At 41.0% G+C, this 25,513-nt stretch overlaps 1 protein-coding gene across 1 annotated transcript in view; it reads right to left on the bottom strand.

The window, feature by feature from the left end:
- Positions 1-11,453: 11,453 nt before the first annotated feature.
- Positions 11,454-25,513, bottom strand: part of ephb2a (eph receptor B2a) — a 63,448-nt gene continuing 49,388 nt past the window's right edge. The window contains exons 6-17 of the mRNA XM_034696487.1: positions 24,826-25,161; positions 24,613-24,737; positions 24,038-24,200; positions 23,825-23,933; positions 21,439-21,512; positions 21,186-21,308; positions 19,172-19,419; positions 18,874-19,089; positions 18,562-18,711; positions 16,034-16,227; positions 15,783-15,938; positions 11,454-14,712 (exon numbers count right to left, since the gene is read on the bottom strand). Coding sequence (XP_034552378.1) covers positions 14,604-14,712; positions 15,783-15,938; positions 16,034-16,227; positions 18,562-18,711; positions 18,874-19,089; positions 19,172-19,419; positions 21,186-21,308; positions 21,439-21,512; positions 23,825-23,933; positions 24,038-24,200; positions 24,613-24,737; positions 24,826-25,161 — 2,003 coding nt within the window. The 3' untranslated portion in view covers positions 11,454-14,603. The remainder of the gene's footprint in view (positions 14,713-15,782; positions 15,939-16,033; positions 16,228-18,561; positions 18,712-18,873; positions 19,090-19,171; positions 19,420-21,185; positions 21,309-21,438; positions 21,513-23,824; positions 23,934-24,037; positions 24,201-24,612; positions 24,738-24,825; positions 25,162-25,513) is intronic.

Below are 25,513 nucleotides of genomic sequence, written 5' to 3'. Positions count from 1 at the left end.
AAAAACTATAAAATGAAATATGTCCAGCTGAGAGAAAGGGAGGAAAGCATTGGGTAAAACTTGTTAGCTGAGGTTTTATAGCTTAATCTATGCTTTATGGTGTTCTTTTTGCAGCCATAAGAGACCAATATGGTTGAGCTGAAACGGAACAAGGGATTGGTAAATGCAACGTTCTTAAAGCTGTAAGGTTTATGTCTTTGGCTTATTGATCATTCTGCCAATTTAACAAGTGTTTGTCCGGAATAATCAGGTTCTGTTTGTCTTGGCACCATGCATATGGATACATGCATGCTTATAGGTGCTAGAATATAATGTTCAGTGAAGCTTTTAGTCACTGGAAAGACTTGATGGTATTTAAGTGCAACAATTTGCACAAAAAACATATTATACACTGCCCGCCCCCCCAAAAAGTTGCACACTCCATACTTCTTTGGATAGCCTTTAGCTTTGAGTATGGCATGCATGCCGTGGCATCATTTGGATAAGCTTCTGCAATGTCATAACATTTATTTCCATCCAGAGCTGCATTCATTTTCTGATAAAGTCTTCTCCAGCTCATCCCTAAGATTCTCAATGGGGATGAGGTCTGGTCTCTGTGGTGGAAAATCCATGTGTAGGAATGATGTATCATGCTCCCTGAACCACTCATTCCCCTGCCCCAAGATCCCCAGAACCCAAGATAATAACACTGCCCCAACAGGCTTGTATGGTAGGCATGAGGCAAGATGGGTGCTTCATCCGCCTCTCTTCTTACCCTGATGCGTCCATCACTCTGGAATTAATCTGGACTCATCCGACCACATGACCTTCTTCCATTGCTCCTCAGTCCAATCTTTATGCTCCCTAGCAAATCTCCTGAGATGTTTATTTTGCTTGGTGCAGGCCAATAGTTGGACCCTTCTGAAACAGATTAACATCCTTTCCACGACAACAGTATATATCTTCCGACATGGTTTAAGAAATGAGAAGCTACTCACCCCATCAACCAGGGTTAAATAAGTTGTTTTATCTAAATGTTTATCCAATGGAATGCCCCTACCTATTTGTTTCATTTAATCCAGGTGGCACCTTTTTTTTGGAGTGGCAGTGTATTATGACATAATCAGACAATATTTGCATGAAAATCTCCTTATAGGGCTCCAAAAACTCAGATAAGGAACAGCAGTTTAGTCACTGAATTAGCTTTAAGAGGCAGCATTTTCATTTGATATTAAAACAGCAGTCACTTTATAGCAGAAGAGTCAGTCAACAATTTCAAGCAAACTCCTGCACACTATCAACTGCAAAAAATACATGTATTGGTAAAATATGGGTGTAGGCTACAGGGTTGTTGCAAATAAAGATTTGTGCGACGGCTAGTGTGCAGGTGTTATAGCTTTTCATTTTTCACATATTAAGCACTTTAAAGTTCGACTTTGGAAAAATAGATGTGTAACTTTTTAAAGTTGAAAAAATAACATCAGTTTGTGCAATCATTCTCTATGCCACCCTTGCACTTGCAGTGGCCCCCCCCAGTCAAAAAAGTTTAAACATGGCCCTGTTGGTCTCAGAGTCTGAGAGGTGTGCGGGCCCTGGTGGGGGCTCTGACATCCAGAACTCCCCTTTTTTTCAGAGCAAGAGGGTAGCACTACGTAGTCATTCCACCCCCTGTCAGTGGACTTAATACAACCGGAAGAGTAGGGTGTTGTCTGCAAACGTCAGGAGCCTGGAGGACTGATGGTTTGAGGTGCATGGATGCTGATTTGCTTGCTTTGTGTTGCTGTCTTTATGGATGTTACACTTAAAACTTCCCTTTCATTCATTTAAATTAATATAAATGTTAGAACTATTATTCCTTTTCACTTTCCCAGAAAACTGCTTGAGCATCTATGTGAATCTCACCAGAATAGAAATCAATGGAGGACTAATCCTTAATCCTCAAATCTTCTGTTTGCCAGCAATGTCGGATCAGCAAAAAATGAAATATTACATAAATATCCCTCGAGTCTCTCTGAGTCTGCTCTCGTCTCTATCATGCAGACAAAAAAAAACTAGGTCACACCAAGTGTCAGCACAGAAAGAGTGAAGTCGGCACAGCAAAGCAGAGTATGGACTGCACCACACTGACCTATACTGAAGTTAGTGGAATAACAGTGATGGATGGTGCTGGGCTGAGATGTGGTTCTGGGTTAGAGAAAGACTGCTCTCTTACAAAACTGGCCTCTAAGCAAGTCCCGTATGAGGTCCCTCTTTCTTCCCAGGACCAGTTGTTTCTCTCACAAGCACAAGTCTGATGTGATAAGCATGAATACAGCAGACAAATCTCTGCTGTATCATCGCCTCAGTGTAGAAGTAGTAGAAGTAGAAGTTTATTTCAATTGGCATCAACAATTTATATCCCCCAAACAACAAAGAGATGCTAAAATTGAGGGACACTACAGCACGTAGACAGACTGCTGGAGCTGGGATCAAACTCCAACCTTAAAACCGAGAGACAGCCGACTCTACCACTTAGTCACAGACACCACAGAAATACAGGAGACAACTAAACATAACAAAGGGTTTCAAACATTTTATACAAAACAAAACGGAAGTTCCAAAACCTTTCATACCAACATTGTAATTCCTGTGTCCCTTATTGACTGATAAAGACCCTTTTATTGATTTGACAAGAGCAGTACAACATGTTTGATCTGTAAAAGAACCAAGGAGAAGACGGGGACAAGCTCAAACTGGAATGTTGTTTGCGTTCACGTGATTACTAGCTTAATTTACGCGTATACGAATGCCTAAATGTTTCCTGTTCAGCCGCTTATTTCTTGTGAATAACTAGCTCCATTCAAGTGTACCCAAGGACGCGAATCTTGCGAGAGAGGAAGGGTTTCCCTTCAAATGCCACTCCAGTCTGTGGTTAACGTCCATTTTCATATACAGTCTGTGGTCTTGACTAGAATTACTACCTTGTGAATGAACTCTTCCACAACCAACCAATACATTTCTCAGTGTTTATATTTGTTTTTCTGCAGATCCTTCTTGGGACAGAATATGGAATGAGCATTGGAGCGTTGGTAGTTTGTCCTCCAACTAATCTTGGATGCCGAAGTACTCTTTAAAAATAAGAAAAACTGATCAGATGTTAGAAATGGCCCTAATGTTGCGTTCACACCAAACCTGAACACTCGCTTAATTCGTATGAACAACTCGCTCTATTCGTGTGTACCCAAAGATGCAAATGGTTCGAGAGGGGAGGGGTTCTCTTCAAATGCAGCTCTAGTCCGTTGTCATCAAACAAGGTTGAGCTTGACTACATTGAATGGTGAAGCAGGTTATGCCAAAGGGGGCAGTTCTATCTTGCTAGTACAACCGATAGCTGGAATCAAGTGACAAAGATCTTCACAATTTACCAGATAATCCAAGCTCCGAGCTCACTTTCCTAACAGTGAGCTCATGTTTATTCCTGATCCCATAAAAACCAGGTAGAGTCACAGAGTTCAGGGAAGCTGCACAGAGATAAAATCAATGTGTCACAATATATTCCAGATGAATGAACCTCTGCCAGTCTGTACATCACATCCAAGGGGCAACCTCCGGTCTAAAAATATGAGTCCAATGCGGAAGTGCAAAAAACTGCATTTCATCGAGGATCCGGAAGTACCGGAAACCAAATACACACCAATTAAAAAAAGCCGATCTTTACAGCAGAAATAAACATGTTTACAGCCTGGTACCAAAGACAACTGTAGTCTGGATAGCTAATTTCTTGATTGACACACACTGTACGGGGGGATGAATTTTTTTCTAGCGCGGCCGTTTCGAAGATAATGAGATTATGAGTCTTCCAATGAGAGGCACAGCTGACTTGATTTACAGGTGGGAACACTGTAGCTGTTGGCTAGGAGGCTCAAAGCCTTCCTCTTTATGTCACTATCACAGCAATATGGCTGCCGCCGCCAAATGTCCTCAAAACAGCGCTTCAGAAACAGATGGGTGACGTAATGGATACTACGTCCATATTTCATACAGTCTATGGACACATCATACGTCACCGAGGTATCTGCATGCGTATTGGCATCGGATTTGTGCCACTCGTACAAATCGCACCACCGGACAAGTCAGAGATCAGAAAAGCTTCACTGTGATATTTGTCTGATATATTTTACGGACGATCAAACCTTTGCCAGTGCGTTCAGTCATGCTTCACCAGAGGATCTGCACGCTGATTGGCTATCAGGGTGTGAATGATTAGTTAAAGTCCAGATTTTTCAACCCTCATCTAAAGTGCATGAAGCGAAGCGAATGGAGTATTGAATGCATTGTATAATCCTCCTCATTGGCAAGAATAAGCAATTCCTGGCCGCCTGTTTCGCTTCATTTGCACCACCTGAACGGAACTTGCGTCTTATCGCGTCTTTCCATTGACATGTAATACACTTGTGCGAAGGACTTTATCCATGTTTGATGTGAACACAAATTAACACCAACTGTCCAATCATGACAGATGCTAGAGGTACTTGCACTGCTAATAACAGAGACTCTTAGCAATCCTCCGGCTAACGGTAAAAGTCTGAGATGTTTGGTTAGGTACATTTCTGATCAACGGGGTGTATTGCAGGTATTTCTGACACTGTCAATTTTTTGAGTGCTGATATAAATTGTATGAGAAGCAGAAACAGAGACATGATGTCAGCTCTTTATGGACTGCTGATTTAAAGATGATGTGACCATTTTTAGAGCCAGAGGTGTCCGTGTTTGGACGAGACTGTAGGCAGAAAAGCAAAGGATCAGCATACTCAGAGTTATTAGCTAATTTCAAGCTTGGTTTGGAAGATGCCTCTGTAATTATTGGATGTGAATTTGGCTAGAAAAAAGAGGCACTGAAGAAAATCTACACACGGCTTACAACCATCAAAATAATAGTATGATTGTTTTATAACCCCAAAAGGAGGTGGTAACCCGAGGTGCCCCAGTGTCCCTGAACCACCTCACACCTGCTGAGACCAGAATCAGAGCGAGGCTGGCAGCAGAGTGACTCACATACCTGGCGTGAGGTCGTGACGGCTAATTATAGGTGAGGATTTTTGTAAGGAGTGGAGGGTCAGTCCTGCACAGTTTAAGAGGTGAGAGAAAGAGAAGACGTCGCTTCTCCTCCGGTTATATCTGCGTTTAGTGCTCACACACATTTCACGGTTTCGTTTAGTCACAATGGCATTGAACTTTTCTGCTGCATGAATCTCATTTCACCAACTTCAAATACACTATCAACAACTACAGTCACTGTAACGTAAAAATAAATTCAATAAAGATAAACTTTTGTTAACCTAATGGAAAAAAAAAACAAGCATAGATCAGACTAACCACATATTCTTCATCTAGCTCAACAACAACATTGTGTTGATTTACAAGGAAGACGTTTATGTGAAAGTCAGAAAACCTATTTTATCTTCTTAGTTCATTCAAAAAATCATATAAAATAAGTCAAACTTTTATGCAAAAACATATGTAACTGTGTCATTATAAAAACTGCATTTCTGAACATTGACATCAATGATGTCCATGAAAGTTAAATTAAATGAAGATTTGTGAATCCAAAACCAGATAAAGGGTTCAGAGGTTGCATTGGGATTATTGGGATTATTTATTCAGATTTATTGTTGTGTGTTTTGTGCAATAGCCCGCTCATAAAATTTCTGCAAGAAGGCAGCAGTAAATACTCGAGATATTCACAATAAGCAGCTGAGGGTGATGACATTCATAACATGTGACCATAGACTATAAAATATGGACGTAGTATCCGTGACGTCCCCCATCTGCCTCTGAAGCGCTGGAGTGTGCTTGAGGCAAATCGTTGGCGGCAGCCATATTGCTGCTGACAAGCCAGTGGCTGTTTCCGAAATCGCCTACTATACTAGCAGTATGTACTGATATGTCCAAAATTCAGTATGTAGTAAGTAGTATGTGAACAAGAGCAAAATCTGCAGTATGCCAAAACTCCCCGTATGTCTACTGATTCGGGAAAATATCTCAGTGTGCATCGGACCAGTCTGCCTCGCGTACTGTTTCCCATAATGCATAGCGCTCGTTCTGCTTTTTCTTTTTCCGCATTTTTTGACGTGAGGAAATCTGTTTTTGGGTGCTGTGAAAGTTATCAAATTACATATTAACCACTTCCTAACTTTCTTAAATCATAAATGGATGCTAAATAAGCTTTTTATTTATCGGCTTCGCCTTTGTTTACTTCCGCTTTCCGAAACCGGAAATCCAGCGAAGTCTGGCTCAGCATGCTGCATGACAGATCGAACAGAACAGTCATACTACATACTAAATTCAAACGCAGTATGTAGTGGGCAATACCTACTGCCTACTACATTAGTAAGTAGTATGTAGCAGGCCGTTTCGGAAACAGCCAGAGTGATGTAAAGAGGCGGAGTTTGAGCCTCCTAGCCAACAGCCAAAAGCTTTGCCTCTCATTGGAAGACTCCTTATCTCAATATCTTCGCAATGGCCGATAAACATGTGTATTTGATCAGGTGTCAGCCAGCTAGCGCAATCGGGTCAGAATCAGTCAGGCGGCAGAAAAGCCCAGACGGATCTGATGTTGCTGGTCTGTAAACATAGCGTACCTGAATTTCCCCCCAGTCTGTTGCCTCCGTATCCAAAGGTAGAAATGTCCTGTTTAAAGTTGTGAACCTTCGTGTCCGTGTCGTTGTTGGCAGCAGTTTTGTATTGATCCTCTTTTAAAAAGCGCACGTGGAGACCTGACGCACAGCCGCAGCCGCCAGCTGAGCGTCTCCGCTGTGCGCAACACCTTTAACAGCTGATTCACATCGAAACATGCTTTAAACTTAAAACACCTCCCTGATAGCTGAGTGTAATATGAGACCACATGATGTTTGTTCCACGTGACGGAAAATTGATAACAAAAATGCGTGTTTCGAGTAATTTCTTAACAATCAATTAATCGATAATCGATTAATTGTGGTCATCCCTAGTCTGTAGTGTTGATAAAAATGCAAAAACCATCCTCAAAGTGCAGGTCTTAGAAAGTTTCAGGAGTGCATGTGTTAAGGCTTTTTTAATGTTTACAGCCAGGTTATAAGAACGGTTGCTCATTTCTTTATTCCTTTACACTGTATGAAAGCTGATTTGACTGACAGGTGGGTGGGTTGTAGCTGTTTGGCATGAGAATAAAAGCCCGCCTCAGCTCCACCTCTGATGCTGTTTTCACGTTTTAAACACATTGGACTTCAGGACGTCTCTTCAGAAACCAATGGACGATGTCACGGAGACTACGTCCATGTGTTATACAGTTTGTGCCTCGGTATTGACAAAATTAACAGGTGTGCTGACAATCTGAGGAGAAATATGAAGGTTTACAGACAATCATTCAAGAAAATTATCAGCTCTGTGTGAAACTGTGGAAAAAATGGGCTTCATTGAAGGTGTTACATGATGATTGATCATGAAAATAAAGTTCAGTAAGGACCACTCTCATCTAAAAAGTGAATTATTTGCAATACTCCCTCCCCTTCCATGTGCCTACGTGGAGAAAGGTGGGGAGAGCACACCTTCCCTCTCTTTAATATACATGGAAAGCAAAGGCAGGGAGAGCAGCAGCAAAGACTTCCATGGTACAGAACAGAGCAAGCATCAGTGATGATACATATGACACTGGTAAAATCAGACATAGCAGTAAGGAGGAGCTGGAGTGGAGGAGGGTTCACAAGCTGAGGAAGCAGGGGAGGGCCGAGCTTGACTTTGTGGCCTGCCTGAACTGAAGAGATGACGCGATACTTGACTTCCCTCTGGTGTCCAAAGTTTTTATTACAATGTCAAAAACCCTATCAGATTTTTTTTTACCAAAAGAATATAGTTTAGAAAATTATATCATTTTTAGTGTGGGAAAATGTAATAAAATGATCAACAGTGAGCACAGGTGAGCAGGTGTCGAATGACGTCCCAGCACGATCCAGTACCAAAGAATGAGACGCTGCGTTTACTGCATGTTTAGTTTTTTTTATTGAAGACAGTTGCTACAAAACTGAGTTTGTCGTGTTTTCTTCTTTACTTTTCATTTTTTGTTTTGTACAAAATAAAACAATAACAGTATTACAAATAATTCAAATTGATACATCATTCACAAGTATACCATCAAATATACATTTATACAGAAAAACTCAACCATAGAAAAAAAGAAAGAGCGAGTGAGATCACAGTGGTCGGGCTGAGGAGAGAGGCGTGTTTGGCTGTGAGGACGGACCCTGACCCCCGTGTCCCGTGTGCTTTGGACCAAAGAAGGGTTCAGGAAGTACCTTGAAAATATAACCTGTTATCACGTGTGAGGGCCACTGAAGAGAGAGGTTGTGCAGTAAAGGGAACAGGAGCAGAGAGCTGAAATGTTGGATTCTGGGAGAAGGTTTTCACTTTTATTAACAGAGGGATTTAAAGGCAGTTTAACATAGAAACACAAACCTTTAGGCTGCAACATGACTGCAAAGATGTGGAAGACTTCGGTTTGTTTTCAGTGTTTCTGTCACTGCAAAAACTCAAAACTAAGCAAATGTTTTGACTGAAACCACAAGGATACAACATTTGACGTTTTAAAATTTCTACAAAGAGTCCTGAAAGGACAATTTAATATTTATTTGATACTAAAAACTCAGTTTCCTACAAAGAGCAATAAACTACTTAAGCCCTGAAACGCAAGTGGAAACAGGGTGCTCAATTTGCCAAATTTAATCTCAAACGTTTTCTTTCAACTGTTAGTAGTTTAAGTATTTGGCTTAGTATTTAATATAAATAATTTAAACATATTGAGTTCATTTTGGGAGGAAACTTGTGAAAAAAAACCCAGCTTTGACACTTGGAAATAAAAAGGTTTGTTATTGTAATTCCTGTTCTCGCCACAAGGGGCTGCTGTGCCACATGTTCTCCATAGGTCTAAAGGCATTCATGATTCCTTCTCAGGTTTTTCACCTTGCATTAATACATTTATGGCAAAACGAAGACTGGACAAACACGTTCTGAAATGTTTAGACACCTTTAGTTTGTAGCACATGGATAAATTAAATCTCAGTTTGAGGACAACATGCATGCTGAGTCCTGGATTGTGGTGCACGTCCGCCTCTTGTGGCAGAAATGAGAATTACAACACTAACAGGAGAGCATTTTTCCACAGTGCACAGTGGTGATCCCTATAAAGTAAAAAACCTCCCTCCAGACTCTGGAACATTTCAGCTCAACGTGAGTCCTAAAGCTGCAGCGGAGCAGCTCAGACACAGGCAGCATACAGACGGAGCACAGTGCACACACACTGAGATGATTACAAACTAAATTTAATGTTCTCTTTAAACTGTACAGAAAGGGGGAATATCAAAGTGGTGTCACTCCTGGTCTCTGTGTTTGTGAATGACCTTATGTACAGATATGAGACAGCAGGGGGTTTCGTGAACGTGGATTTGTTGTAGATCAGTTTAAAACTCACACGGTCATTAAGTTCAGAATTTTTTTCTAACCAAAAAAACTTAAACATTTAAGTTGTTGTCTGGATAGCTCTGAAGTGAACAGAGTAGTAAGGAAAAGACGAGGGAAGAGAGAGGGAAGCATTTTTCTAAGTTTTGTTGGGATTAAAGTTGAAATTTTCGTGATAAATGTAGAGTTAAACGCTTCAGATCCCTTGCACTGATGCTAAAAGTTCAACTTTATACTTAGCATTTAGATATTGTTCCTAAATGCAAAATACCGCCCCTGCTTTTTTTGCTAATTTTCTTATACTGTCACCAAGAGGAGAGGAGCTGAAGAGAGTGAGACTTTTAAAAATAAATTAAAGACCCTATTTATCATTTTAATGTCACTTTATATTCTATTGTTTTATCTATATGTAACTCTTTAGTTTTTACTATTTAAATTCCAATTTGTATTGCATTTATTTATCTCAGACTCTTATCTTTACCTTTTTTATTGTCTTAACTAGTCATGTTTTATCTTTTATTTCCTTATTTCTGAGCTATTTTCCTTTGTTGTTTATTTACATACATTTTATTGTAATTGTTGTGCATTAGTCTCTACTTCTAAATCCATTTCTGTTTTATGTTTAGTCATTAAATATTTGATTTCCAGTGCTCTATAAATTAATAAAGCTTGATTGATTGAATATTGGAGTTTACATTTTTTCAGTGTTTCAACTTATTTTTAAAAGTATTAAACTTCGTCTTTTCAAACAGAATTTGAGTAAGAGGAGTGATTTTACACAAGACATTTTGTGAGACATTATTTGAAGCTGTGCTCTGTTTTTAAAGCCATTTAAAGAGACTACATTTACCTTTAAAAAACAAAGGAAAGCTTAACTCAGGGTTGTTACAAAGCAGCGATATGGAGTGAATTTGAAGCCTGAACCCAGAGTGTCAAACACTATCATGTGCACTCCATGCATATGTACAGCAGCGTACAGTGTCTTTGTGCAGCTTTAAAACTTTCAGGACCATAGTTACGACAATGCCACACACAGTATGACATCTTAGTGCAGACTGGTTTTAAAAATCTGAATGAACATTTATGAGTTTGTGTCAGAGGACTGATGTGCTGAATGAGAGATGTGGAGGCACCTTTTCATAAAAAACTGCAAGAAGCTGACAGAGAGCAGTCACAGTGTAGAGAAGATGTTGTCTCTTACAGTCCAGTACGCAGAGAGAGAGAGTGTTTAAACTCAATCATGCAGCAGCAGGGTAGTTCAAAAACCAAAAATATAACATCATGCTACCAAATAATCCGACTGTGTTCAGCTGGTCATCTAGCGATGTTTAACTGTTCATGAATGTATAAAACCTTCACACTAATTAAAGAAAGGTTGTGTTTTTGTTGTGGTATCAAAAAAAATAGTAAAAGCAAGCCAATCATCACAAGAAACCAAACCAAAGAATGAAAGAAATCAGATGTTGCACCTTAAATGAATCAAGGACTTTTACAAAGACTGAGCAGCAACCTCTGCTTGAAAATGAAGCCAATGCATGAGTGCATAAAGCTGAAGTTCCATTAGTGTCCACTAGAGGCAGTCTCCTGCAGGTGAGGAATTTGAACCACTTTTAAAAGCCAATTTTTACATCAGAATTAAATAGCTTGGAACAAAAACAGGTTTGCTCCCCTGCAGCTCATTACCTATGTGTTATAGTTGGGAGCCGACAGGTGGGTGAACTGTAGGTGTAGGTGTCATCTCCAGCTGTGCTGATTTTTAGATTTAGTCTGAAGTTAGTTGGAACCATCTTTGGGCTTCATAACACCTCCTCAGAAACCAACGGGTGACATAACTGAGACTATGTCCATGTTTCAAACAGTCTATGGGGTAAACTTGTGCGTTGTGCTGGTGGAGTCAAAGAAAGAGGTTCAACCTGTCAAATCTAAAAACACACAAATGTCACAAAAAACATGGTGACAATTCACGTCTCTGTAACTGTGATAAACAAATCATTAACATAACTGCATAAAGTTTATAAAACTTTTATCAAAATTCACATTTTTATAAAGCGACAGCATTTCTGTAAAGTTCCCTTTAAAATTCTGACTTAGTGATGTCTGAAGGCGCCTGGAATACTCCAGGCTGGATTCTTTTAAGGGTTGATGCATGTGAAGACAGCTCTTATAAGATGAATTGCATGTGTTAAAGCATGATGCAGCCATGTTTACAGCTCTAATACATCACTTTTAAACATATGGTGATCCTGCTTGCCAAAACCAAATGTAGAAGTAGAAAAACACTGTTAAGATGCAAAAGACCATGCATAACAACACATTTTCAGCTGACTTAATCGAATCAAACTCTTGCACCGCTGCAGACAGTGGCATGGATGTAAGACTGGTTTGAAATGGTTTAAGAGGCTAACAAACAACACCGAGGCTAATCTGTGAGGAGGACTTGTTGCCCTTTTTAACAACTTCTTCAAACAGAAGCTCGAGCTTTAACACCGGCTGGATCCATGGGCTCTGTCTCTGTTCAGAAATTAAGATGCATTCATTGATCATGCATTTTTAGCACCGCACCACACTTTGTCAAGAGCTCTCAAACTTTCTGCATTTCAGCGGTACAAATACTGCAAATATTTCCTCTCCATGATTAGATTTCACATACATTATTTGGCCTTTAATACAGTCAGAGTGAAGAAATACTGACTATGTTTATTAACAATCTACTTATTTTGGGAGTAACTTTACAAACATTTAGAATCCTGCTTGTGCTGGTAGCTAGGTTGGCAAAATGTTGCAGAGTGCAACTCACGAGAAACTTTCATACAAAAGGAAAACACTTCTGCGTGGCTGAAAAGTGCACAAATAACCCCCTGAAATTTAGACTCAACTTTCTGCGGAGGATGTCAACGTTGACGTGCAACATTCACCAAACGGGAGGATGTGGAGACATGTTGTCCATCATTATAGAGTCAAAGGGTGAAGTGCACATCCAGTGTGATTCAGTGAATGCTTCTGCACAACAATTGCTGAGCTTTTATCAGACAGGTAGCTGAGAGGGATTTTGAGACAACACTGGGCACTGTTCAATAATGTCTTAATAAATCAACACAGATAACTGAACTAAAACAGATTGCACGTTATCAGTGAGTGGTTAACAGACTGTATGAAACAGCTGTTGTTGGTTTGAAAGCCAAAACAAAGCAGAGTATACTGATATGTACAACATGTTGACTGTGTTTAAACGCTTACACTGAGTCCTCTGCATGTAAAACATCTTGTAAAGTAGCAGCACTGAGACAGCTTTGACTGTAATGTATTGTTTCCTAACCTGAACTTTACAGTAACTCTACACAGCTTCACAGTAAAAAGGACGGTGAGGTCACAGTGAGACATACAGTATATGGTCCAATCAACATTTACATACGGTCCATTTCAGGTGGCTGGAGTGTGTAGAGGGTTCAAATGTCATTTTGTTGGCAAGAAGACGTGTATGTAAAAAATACCTTTCCGATGACCAGCTCGCCCAGGGTTCATTAAGGAGGCCATTTTGAAAGGATAGGAGCAACTTGGATCTTTGATTTGTCCCAGATGTCCATTCACCATCAAATCAGCATCTGCAGCTTCTGACAGCACAGGCATTGAAGAACGTGGTGACCTTTAAAAAAAGGCCCTTTTAAAGGGCAAATCTCTACGTGTCATTCCGGTCTAGTGGTCAATAATCACAGTGAGCAAAACCCAACGAAACCAGCGTCTCAGGCACAGTTATGAAAGTTAACCGGAGTCAAACTAAGCTCAGCTGGAGAATCAATGTGCTGTAACCTCAGCAGTGTACACTTTGCTTTTCTTGGAAGAGTGCATGATCTTTAACTTTCTATAAACCAAAGACAAATCAGGTGCTCGTAAATGTTGGCTCTTACTGTTGTGTCCACCTGCAGAACCGCCTCAGTTTGCAACCCGGAGGAGAGAGCACACACTACTGCAGCCAGGTTTCAGGCTGCTGTTTCCTGTTGCCTTTGTGGTGTTGTATATTGATGCGTTATTCTCTGTTGACAGTAGGATGGTTGTTTGTATTTATTGTATTCATTTATTAATATGACTGTGCAGGGAACTGAAATAGAGCAGTACCTACCTGAGTGTAAGAAAAATGTCCTACATGGGAAAATGAAGTGTGACGTATTGTATTGTTTCGTGTAGCATCGTATTGTACCGTACTGTGTTGTGTCTTATCCTTTTGTGCTGTGCCAAGTCAAGTTGTATCCTATTGTTTTGTTTAGTTTTAGTGTCTTCTCATATTTTGTCATGTCATGCCATGTTGCGCTGTCATTTCATATCGTACGGTACCATTATGTTTCGTCTCGTATCCTTTTCGTGTCTTACCATACCAAGTCAAGTTGAGTTTCATGTTGTTACATGTCGCGCCATGTCAAATCGTGTTATCGTTTCATTACATATCATGTCTTTTCATGTTGTGCCGTAATAAGTTGAGTTGTATAGTATTGTTTTGAATCTGATGTTTCGTGTTGTATTGTCATCGGTATACAATCAGACTTTTTCTGTGATATATCTTGTGTTAAGTTGAATCTGTATGTTGCGTGACTCCATTTGGCTGTCAATAAAGTACATCTTCTCTTTCTGGTATAAACAACCAAAGCCCCAGCTCGGTGCCCTGTTGCCTCCCGGTCAAATTTTTAGAAGACTGACACCCACATGTCGTTCCAGCAGCAAGAGCTGGCTTCAGAAAGCAATGAGAATAACAATGGTTACTGCAAGCTTTAAGCTAATGATGAAGCTTGCATTTACAGAAAACAATGTAGAAAGCGTCTCAATCACGTAATGTTTAAGCTAGATGGTCGTAAAACTAATTATGGTGTCATAATTTAAAACAAAATGTGTTTGGCTAAAGATGCACAACCCAGCAGTTTGAGGCCTGGGTTCACGACTGTTACCTGGACAAACAGCAGCTTTAAGAGATCAACCAAACACCTGTGCTGTGCTGCAGACTGATGGAACCTGGAGAGAGTTTTCAGGGAGGGACGGAACAGCTGAGGTCTGAAGTCTGAGTCTGTGCGAAGGTCTTTGGCCCTCTTCAGACGCTCAAGGAAGAGGAGGCAGGGATAATGGCTCCTTGTTCTCCCGACAGTAAACAGAGCTGGTGTGTGCCCCTGGTGTCACACCTCCACTGAAGTGATCTGGTTCATTTGGGCCCTCATCGACTGGATGCTGTTGAGGATCTTCTTCTGGTGGCCGGCCAGTGTCACGCCCACTCTGAGGATGTCTCTGAAGAGAAAACCATCCGTCAGTTCCAGAGAAATTTACAACAAAAGCAAAGATGGATTCAAGACGTCCCCACGTGGATGCTTGAATCCAAGGACTCAAAGTTTGCAAGCAGAACGTTACACACTTCCTGCTCACTTGAGGCAAGCCTCAGGGGTCTCTTCTTGGACCTCTACTTTTCCCTCTTCATATAATCAATCAAAATGTCTCTAATGCAAATGTTCATCTTTATGCTGACGACACTGTGATGTACTTTACAATTTAAAGATTGTTTTAAATGCTTACAAAACAAAATTCATGCCATTTTAAAATGCTAAATCCAAGCCGTCCAATCTCTCTTCAATCTCTACTTCTCAGTGAGCACAGATTTCAGCGTCTCACTGCAGATATCTTGGATTTTATCAAGGTGTCTCTCTCTTACGCCTCGTATTCAGCAGCTGGTGTGAAGATTAAAACTGAAACTGGGTTTTCATTTCAGGATCAAATCCTGCCTTTCTTTCGAGTCCAAAAGAGACTAGTCTCTAGCTGTTTGGGACTTCTGTGATGTCTTGAATAAGCACGCTTCCTTGACGTAACATGGTAAGTGATTGAGGGCAGGAGGCTATAAGGGCTCAAAACCGTATAATATAATCAGCTCTTGTATAATGTTTGTATGTGGGGCTGCTCTTGATTTATTGGAAACTTGGAGGACAGATTTTTCATCTCAGTGAGTTTCTCCTGGTTAGTTAAAGGTTAGTAAATAACAATAATTAAGTACATTTTCTGTGTTGTCATGGAAGTTTAGCAACAAGGCAACAACATGTTCATATTGGAGATAAAACTGCTTTAAGTCTCTAATCAGAGCTGACAACTTCAAAACCCATCTCCATGTTTCTCCATGTGGGGAAAATATTTGATCTTCATTTGACTTATAGTTACTGTGTGATAATAGTTTTATCCTTAAGTGACGTCAGTAATGTTATTTTGCAATCTTATGTTAAATTAAACTACTTAACAAAGACCATAAAGATCAGTATAATGTTGTCTTTCTTCTGTTCCTTAGAGCTTGTGTTTAAATAAACAGTCTAACGTACTCCATGGTCATTTGAGACACCACGTCAAAGCTGGTGAAGCCTTCGTTGGCAAAGTTCTCCTTGTACTGCCCCATCTTGATGGCCTCCAGCCACTCGTCCACCGTGGTGAACGAAGAGAAGTCTGGGGTGCTGCGATCCAGCAAAGGTAAGTGGACACTGATGGACAGAAAGAGGACAAAAGAAGAACATGTCAGCTTGTGTGTGAGATGATATCTGCAGGGTTTGAGGTGATCCATGTCCTGATGCTGTACCTCGAGGACAGCGGTGTCATGGCCTTGAGGGTGTTGGGGTTGCGGATCATCTTGTCCAGGGTGCTGACGATCTGGCTGAATTTCGGCCGGTTGTTGCGGTCTTTCTGCCAGCAGTCCAACATCAGCTGATGCAGTGCGCTGGGACAATCCATTGGGGGCGGCAACCTGTAGTCCTGCTCTATGGCATTTATAACCTGCATGAGATAAACCGGTTTAATGCTCAGAACCTGGAGAGAACCTTTTAAAATGCAGAGATGCATAAAACAGATAACAAGAGACAGTTGAAACCTCAACAGAAACAACATGAAACCAGAGTTTGCACATTTCCAGCACTTTCATTGCATTCTCAGATCCCACTGGAGTAATTTAACAGTACACAGTAAAAAATGTTTCTTATTCTAGCCATGAATGCTGCTTCCTACTTCAGCTTTTGTCTGCAACACGCTGTTTTCGCTCTTGTCCCCGCAAGGCTTTCTAAAGCTCCTGAAAAGCACACTTTTTTCTTTGTGGAGGCCTGCCAGGGGCCAACAGCATCACATCTAAGCAGTGTTCGAACACTGCAAACTCAAAACTTAAATCTTTGAAAGCAGAGCTGTCAGCATGTTTCCCTAGATGTTCTGGGTTGCAGTGCATAGATTAGATGACAGAAATCTGCAGCTAGTTGAAGAAAAAATAAAGAAACCTGGTGTTTGGAGCAGTCTTATGCCTGAGCTTAAAAACCTGGGGATAACTGAAAAAAACACAGGCGTCCAACTGGTTTAAAACTTGTCATTGTACTCAGAGTGTTGCATGGTTAAGCTGCAGTTGAAGGCTTGTAACTGCAGCGAGACTCTGAGGTCCTCTGTACAGCGTCTACAGCTTGTGCCTCAAACAAAACTCCAAACTAGAGGATGAATCTGAAAAGTTGTTTCACCTAAACTTTGGAAACATCTCCTTCATGCCTTTTTTAAATCTGTCTGCTTTTATGTAATTTGCCTGTATTTAATGTGTTTTTGCAATCTCTGTTTTGCCTCTTACCTTTATATTGTGAAGCACTTTATGACCTCTGCTCATTAAAAAGGTGCTCTACAAATAAACTTTACCTTCTTACAAATAATATTTTTGTTTAAAATTTGAGACTATGTTCGTGTTAAATATGAACATTTTGCACTGCAGCATTATTTTTTATTTACTTATTAATTAAAAATTGATTTGCAAGACCAACAAAGACACAAACAAAATGACATAGAACGTCAACTACACTGGTGACAGGCACAGTTTTCCAATTTCCGAACATTTTGATAAGTGTGTGGGTGTTTATGTTTGATGATGCGTGGTTTGTGATTGTTCTCTGGCAGTGGAGGTTAATGGTTAAAGAAAACATAAAAAATAAGAGACTCAAGTAAAATTAAAATAAATAAATACATAAAATCAATAACTAACCATCACCACAATCCCTTAATCCCTCCCCCCAAATATCATGAAAAGCATCAATTGCCTCCTCTAAATGTTGGAAAATGTGCTTCTCTTTGTTATTCAGATTGAGATTTGTGTCTACCCTACCCTATGACTACTCTAAGACTGGAGAGACAAACATTCGTTCTTTTAACATCTTAAAGTTTCAGCTCTGCACAAACCCATGAAAACCTTTTTTCAGGCAAAGACAATTTTATTGACCAACAACTCCCTGCCCCTAAAGAAAATATGAAATCTGCATATCCTGATGGCTCATCTCTCACAGCCTGGTGTGCTATCACCCTAAACTACACATACTCTAACTTTGGATTAATCAATTTGATTGCAAAAAAAAGTTTTGCTGAAGAATCATCAAGAAACTCCTGATTTGGGGCATCAGTTAGCCTAGAGGTCTTTGCTGTGTTACGTGTCTGCAAGCCGCATGACATGAAGGTCAGAGGTCATGGACAGGGACACTTACAAAAAGAAACTTAAAACCCTCAAATACAAATAAATTCAAGGCCTTTGGGGTCTAAAAGGTGGAGTGGAGGTGTAAAGCTCCACAGCCACCCACTAGTTCCACTACAGAGAGTAGACAAACTAGGGAAATGGCCTAAACCAACTGTAATCTGCAAAAAACTCTCCTGAGAGATCAATCCTCTTTTTAATTGCCACCCTCCCTCCACAATACATCCACAATACCTCCACAAACATACAAACTCTCTCACAACACACGCTTCAAACAAAACCCAGCAGAAACAACTGAAGGTGTTGTCTTCTTTGTTGAACACACCCAACTGAGGGAAAGGAGCTCCTTTTATTGAGTAGCCAGGCTTATGAGCTCAAGCTGGGTTCAATGAGGGCACATGCTCTCAATGATGGGCTTGTTAGGAGCCCTGGAGGTCACAGACTACCTACATCTGTAACAGTTGCATGTCTTCCCCCACTCTCTACTCCCCACATTTCCTGTCTCTGTTCAGCAGTCCTATCTTATAAAGGTAAATACAGGTTTAAAATTTGCCTCCAGGAGCATATTATAATGAATGCATGCTCATAAGGTGCACATTCAGACAGTTCTGCAGGATTGCACTCACATCTTGGTTGCTCATGTCCCAATATGGCCGCTCTCCGTACGACATCACCTCCCACATGACGATCCCGTAGCTCCAGCAGTCACTGGAGGAGGTGAACTTCCTGTACTGGATGGCCTCTGGAGCCGTCCACCGGATGGGGATCTTCCCTCCCTGTGTAGAGACCAACAATTGTGCAGTAAAGTTCCCTCTCTTACTCCTGCAACTCTTTTTAAAGATCAACTTTCTGAAAACTTCTACAGACTTTTCGCAGATTTCTTAAATTAAAGGTTGTGTGAGAGACTTTAGTCCCTGTGGTCTGGAGTCAGGACTCACCAGAGCGCTGGTGTATGTGGGGTCTGAAGTGTCCTCCTCCAGGAAGCGTGACAGACCGAAGTCTGACACTTTGCACACCAGGTTGCTGTTGACCAGGATGTTCCTGGCTGCCAGGTCCCGATGCACATAGTTCATGTCACAAAGGTACTTTATACCTGCTGCTATGCCACGCAGCATCCCTACCAGCTGGATCACGGTGAACTGCCCGTCATTTTGCTTTGAGATGGAAAGAAACAGCAAGTTAAAGTTTGTTTTTGACCTGAAAGGGAACACTGATTCATGTGTGTGTCTCTGTTACCCTGAGGAAGGAGTCCAGCGATCCGTTCTCCATGAACTCGGTGATGATCATTACAGGGCTGCTCTTCGTCACCACGCCCTCCAGGTGGATAATGTTGGGGTGGTCGAACTGACCCATGATGGATGCCTCACTCAGGAAGTCCCGCCTCTGGCGTTCAGTGTAGCCCGCTTTCAGAGTCTTGATGGCCACCAGGATCTCTCTCTTCCCGGGCTGCCGCAGGTTTCCACTGCACACCTCTCCAAACTCTCCTGATGTGAACACAGGAGCGGTGAAAGGTGAATGACATTTTGAAGATAATCATATATCTTTTATTGGTTATCAACACATATTTGCCATTTAAGAGACATAAAAAAAACTCAGATATATCCTTTTGGATCTGTGCAAGTCTTTAGTTGATACTAAATAGAACTGAGTTGATGCATTAGCAGTTGAGGTTTGCAAACTCAGGGTGACACCTTTTATACTGACAGTGTTGTAGGTGTCAGTGATCATGTGACTCAAGGTGTTGTAGTTTTTAAAGATTTACCTCAATAAAGAAGTGATGTGACAAGATGTGACTTGATGTGACTTGACGTGACGTGACATTTTCAGTGACGTGACGTGACTTGGTGTAACATCACTGGAAGTGACATTACTGGAAGTGACATTACTGGAAGTGACATGACGTGATGTGACTTGACGTGTCTCAACGCGATTTCACGTGATTTGATGTGACGTGACTTGATGTGACGTGACTTGATGTGACGTGACTTGATGTGACTTGACTTGATGTGACTTGACATGACATGACTTGACATGTATTGAGTTGACTTGCCATGATGTGACTTGAAGTGACGTGACATTAGGCAGAACGACATGTTTTGAGAAGACGCTACATGACGCAAAGCAATGACATGACGTTATATGACTGGATGTTAGGTGATATGGCGCTATGTGACATGACGCTATGTGACATGACGCTATGTGATGCTATGTGACGTTATGTGACGTTATGTGACGTTATGTGACGTTATGTGACGTTATGTGACGGTATGTGACGTTATGTGACGGTATGTGACGGTATGTGACGGTATGTGACGTTATGTGATGTTATGTGATGTGACATGACGCTATGTGACGTTATGTGATGTTATGTGACGTTATGTGACATTATGTCACGGGAGGGGATGTTAGGTGACATGAGGTGACAAGAAGTGACCACAATAGGCAGAATAACGTGACTTGACATGATGCAACACAATGACATGATCCAAACAACCAGGCATCACAATGACTTGACTTGACATGATGCAACACGACACGATATGACACTACATGACACTACATGACACTACATGACACGACACGACACAACATAACGTTCCCTAGAGTGACGTGGCATGACATCTTTTTGGGGTAACTCTTTCAAACCTCTCAAACTTTTAAACTCCACACCATCAGTCATATAAACACTGAAACCTTTCTTACTCCGACAGTCTGAACCAGATCAACAGATTTTACTGTTTTAGTGCGAGAACTCTTCGCAGTCATCAGATACACCGTGACGTTAATTTATAAAAAGTGTGACATGCATCAGCATTATTTTGAATTTGCTTCAGCACATCTGGATAATCTGAACTTTGCATCAATAATTCTCATTTCACAAAAATGTACATGTCCATGTAGAGCATGAGATAGGGGTCATGCATGATAGAACACATGCAAAATTAAAAATTAAGTGCTGCTTTTGCATGTATTCACATGATTCCACCACATGATTCGTGTCACGAAAGCTGGTCTCCGGTCTCTGCATTGACTTTGTATAAATCAGTGCTGCATGAAATATTTGCTTTAGACTAAAAACAGCTTAAAAAATAATATCAGGAGCTTTATTCTTAGATACTAATTCAGGATCATGCTGCTGCACTTTTTACTCTCAGATGAAAAGCTCCAGATTAAGTCCCTGGGTTAAAAAAATCTCTCTGCCCTCTTTGATATTGACAATCATGTCCATTATCTTGAAGTTTTCCTTTACCTGCGCCGATGACTTGTTCGATCTTGACACAAGAGATGTCGATCTCCTTTGCAAACTCTCGGACCGCTTCATTTGGGTCTTCATACGTGAAGGGGTCGATGTAGATCTTCATCCCTGGGGACACTTCAACAGAGAGACAGAAGAGACAGCAACGGCTACACCCAAAAAATCTCAAACATAAAAAACACAGAGGAAAGAGATCCTACAGAGCAAACATCATCAGAGCAAAACATGCAGAGTAAACAATACTTACTGTGACCACTGGTGTAGTGCTGCTGCAGTTTGTCCGTGTACTCTGACTCTGTCCTGTCTGAGCTCCTTCTGCTGCTAAGAAACACAGAAACAGAAAGAGCCTCAATCTCCTGATGAAGACCATTAAGCTCTGAAAACACGGGTAATTTGTTCTCATGCACAATTCTGACCTTGCTGTGTGTGATGCTGTGCTTTATTGTTGTTGGGTTTCTTAATGAGTGCTCCTCTGGGAATAAATAGCTATCCAGAGGATTGTCTCTGTAGCCCAAAGAATCACAGGCTGCCCTCTGCTCTCCCTGGAGGACATTCACACATCTCGCTGCCAGAATCCTCAATCACACATCCAATTTGGACATTATCTGTTTGAACTGTTCCCCTTTGCTCGCCGCTACAGGGTCATTAAATCCCGAACACACATTCAAAATATTTCTAATGAGCACGTAAGAACCAGTGTACAATACGTCTTCCTGTTTTTGTGCGTATGTCTGTATGCTTACATGTTACATGTTGCACTTTTACATATTGTGTTATTTATTAATGCAATTTTTTGCACTAAAAAATTGTTAGTTGTACTTGTTGCAATAACAACAAATGTCTCTCTATCTACCTGTCTATCTAGTTACTAAAAGCTTTTAAGTGTTCTCCATTTTTTTTTATGTTCCTCATGTGTGCCACACAAACACAGGCCAGAGAGTGTTCTGTTTTTATGCCCCAAAACTCTGGAGCTCACTGCCTTTGGACATCAGACCGGGAGCTTTCTCTCTCGCTCTGTTTTTTTTAATTTATCAATTTGTTTACTCAGTTTTTATTTTGGATAAGGCAATTATCCAGTCATTTATACATATTTACTGTATTTGTAGCTATATAGTTTCCTAAAATATAATATAACAATAAACAAACCACCTTCAAACAAACACATCCCTCTGCAGTCTCACAAAGTATGTTATCTTTTACCTTCTCAAACCACAAATTGAGTTGTGAGGGATCATGTTTTAACCTCTCTGTGTTTTGACAATATAAATGCCCTCTGTTTTTCTAATTTGTAGGAACTGTTCTACATTGTAATCACTGTTTTCAACCTTTTTTTATTTATCTGGTATTTATTTGGTATTTATTAAACTTTTACTGATTTAAATGAGTTTCATTCTTACATTTCTGATTGTTTTAACTTGTATTTTACTATTCCATGCATTGCTTTTCATTTTCTCTGCCTGTTCTGTGTGAAGTTCACGAACACACCACATTTGAAAGAATGACTCCTCTTCTCATTGTACTCTCAGCCCCTTGTGTTGCTTTAAAGTCTTCTGGATTTCTTAAGTGACTCAGTGTCATGACTACACCACTCAATATTTGGGATTTGTGCTAAAGTACATTCTGTGATATTTCTGTGGCTTTAAAACTAAACAAAGTCCACTTTCCTCATGTGGCAAGATTGATGAATGATGCATCATCTCCACACATCAGACACAGACTTTAATTATCATTAGCTAACTCTGGCCCCACATTCAGTCATCCTGTTTTGAGCTGCTGGCATGCTCACCTCAGAAACTCTACAAGGGAAATCAGTGCTAAGACGTCAGCTCTCTCAATAAAGTGTTTCACTTTTAGAGACAACAACAGAAAAACAGCAGCTGGAAATAAAACACGGATGCCGTTTTAGTGATGTCACACAATGGTCTGGAGAGGCCTTTTTAAGCCAAATGATGGTGCCACCACGTTGGAAATACTAACTTTCATTAACCAAGAAACAGGCAAAGGGGCGGGCCTTAAGCCTCCTTGTGAACAGCTACAACACGCCCACCTGTCTGTTAAATCAACCACATCTCTTATTTGTATGGATGCATAAATCTTAACCATTTAACAACTGTAAGGGATGTACTAGTAAAGACAGCATTTATATATGGGTGCTAATGTGCCTTTCTGGGCTTTTGGAGCTACCCTCTAGTGGTCACTCAAGGAACTGCAGCTTTTTCATCTTCTGCAGTGGCTCCAATTTTCATCACATGAAGTTGCTGCTTGGTTTCTCCAACCTTTAATACTTAATTGCAACTACAAACATCCTCATGCTTGCAAAGCTTTTTGAAGCCTCAACGATCTTTGCGGTTTCCTAATTTACAAATTTGCTGAAATATAGAAAAGAAACTATCACATCAAACCAAACAAGGTAAACACTCACGCTGTGGACGTGCCAGACTCCAGCTGTTAAAACTACAACTATCAATCTCTCCACTATCATCTCTCTCTCTCTCTCTCTTCATCTCCTCTATCGCTCTCTCCAAAACGGTCTCAGCTGATGTGTGTCTAACATAAGTCTGGTTCTGCTGGATGTGTCTGCCTGTTAAAGGAAGTTTGTCCTTGCCACCATTGTTGATTGTTAACTAGCTCACCTGCGACAAACGATGATGAAGACAGTGATAGCAATGATGAAGACGACTCCTGCAGCAGCTGAACCAATAATGAGCGGGAGCTTCTCCTGGATACTGGAGTTATATTCCTCTGCAGGTGACAGGATACAAAATAGAGACCAATGTTCAAATCAGATCAGATCAGGGAATTATTTTGTGTTTGGAAGCACAGCAGGTGTGTGTTTTAACACCTACCTTCGGTCATGGTTTGGAAGTACATTTTCCCACTGAAGCGTCCGAATCCAGCGACAGTCCGAGCACGAACCTGGAAGACGTAGATCGTTCCGGGCTTCAGGCCTCGGATGACTGCAGTGTTGGTTTGACTCCTTGTGAGGGATGAGTTCCACTCTGCTTGGTTCTGTAACACATCAACAGACATCAGAGGTGAGAAAAAAAACGCTGTCTGTGAAGGTCATACAGGTCATGATAATCCCAATCCTGATGCAAAATGCAACTGTGGACTTGGTTAAAGTTCTTGAGGGTGACTCAGGTGTCTTCCAAATATCACATAGCTACCATGGTCAAAATTCAGTGCAAAGAATTTGAAGCATTCAGTTTGCTGGTTTGAAAAAGGTGTGGATATGTACGACTCACGGAGGCTTTTATTTGAAGCCCCATTCACCAGTCATTTCAGAGAGCTGAAACATCATCAATAACTTAAACCAAGCCCAGTTACCTTTCAGGCTTCAGATGAAGAAATCAGAGGTAAGTCCTGAAAGTCTTCAGTCACACGAAAGAGACTTTCATCTTCATCATCAGAGCTCACATACCTTCTCATAATACTGCAGCTCGTAGTCCAGGATGACTCCGTTGGGCTGGTCGGGCTGAGACCAGGACAGAGTGATGCTGCTGGGGGTTCTGCTCACTTGGTGGATGATGGATACAGCTGATGGAACTAAAAACAGAACAAGAGAAAGTTGGAGCAGGTTTAAATTGACAGAATCCCCCTCTCTCTGTCACACACAGCGTATGATTAGCCTTACCAGCCTGGTTGGTCGTGATGTTGACGGACGTGTACTGTGGAGAGTACGGACTCTGATCAGATACTCCGTTCACTGCTTGTATTTCAAAGGTGTACTGAGTGTGAGCTAGGAGGTCACTGATGTGGACGCTGTTGTCGGTCAGTCCCAGCTGACGGGGGACGAACTGCACGTTGTCTCCACAGCGGGTGCAGCCCCCTCGCCCGCTCCCACAGCTCTTACAGATGATGTTGTAGACAACATCATCCCGACCCCCACCCTCCTGCGGGGGACTCCACTCCAGCCTCAGAGAGGTCTCGTTCACGATGGAGATGACGTTTTGAGGAGCTGATGGAATGGCTGGAGAAGAGGAATGATTTGTTATTGTAAGAAATTGGGTAGAAAGAAAGTCAACAACCAGAACTGAGTCTGAGTCTTTCTCAACCTGTCTTGTCAGGAAAGACTCGCCTCCAATATTTAGATTAAGATCAACAGGATCCTTTAAAATCAGAGACTCACTTTAAGATATCAGGCCTACTTTCACCCTATTATGGTTTAAAATATTATTCAATATGGGGCTTTAAAAATACAAGATAAAAAAAAAATACTTTTAAAAATGCAGTTCATAAAGTGTCCACTTGAGGCTGACTCCAGAAGCCAGCATCAAGGGGGAGTTATTTAAAGCTCATACATTTCGAAAATATTAAAGTTA

Source organism: Notolabrus celidotus, chromosome 11, assembly GCF_009762535.1.
Source record: "Notolabrus celidotus isolate fNotCel1 chromosome 11, fNotCel1.pri, whole genome shotgun sequence".
Taxonomy (NCBI): Eukaryota; Metazoa; Chordata; class Actinopteri; order Labriformes; family Labridae; genus Notolabrus; species Notolabrus celidotus.
This window is presented reverse-complemented; position numbering and strand designations above follow the sequence as displayed.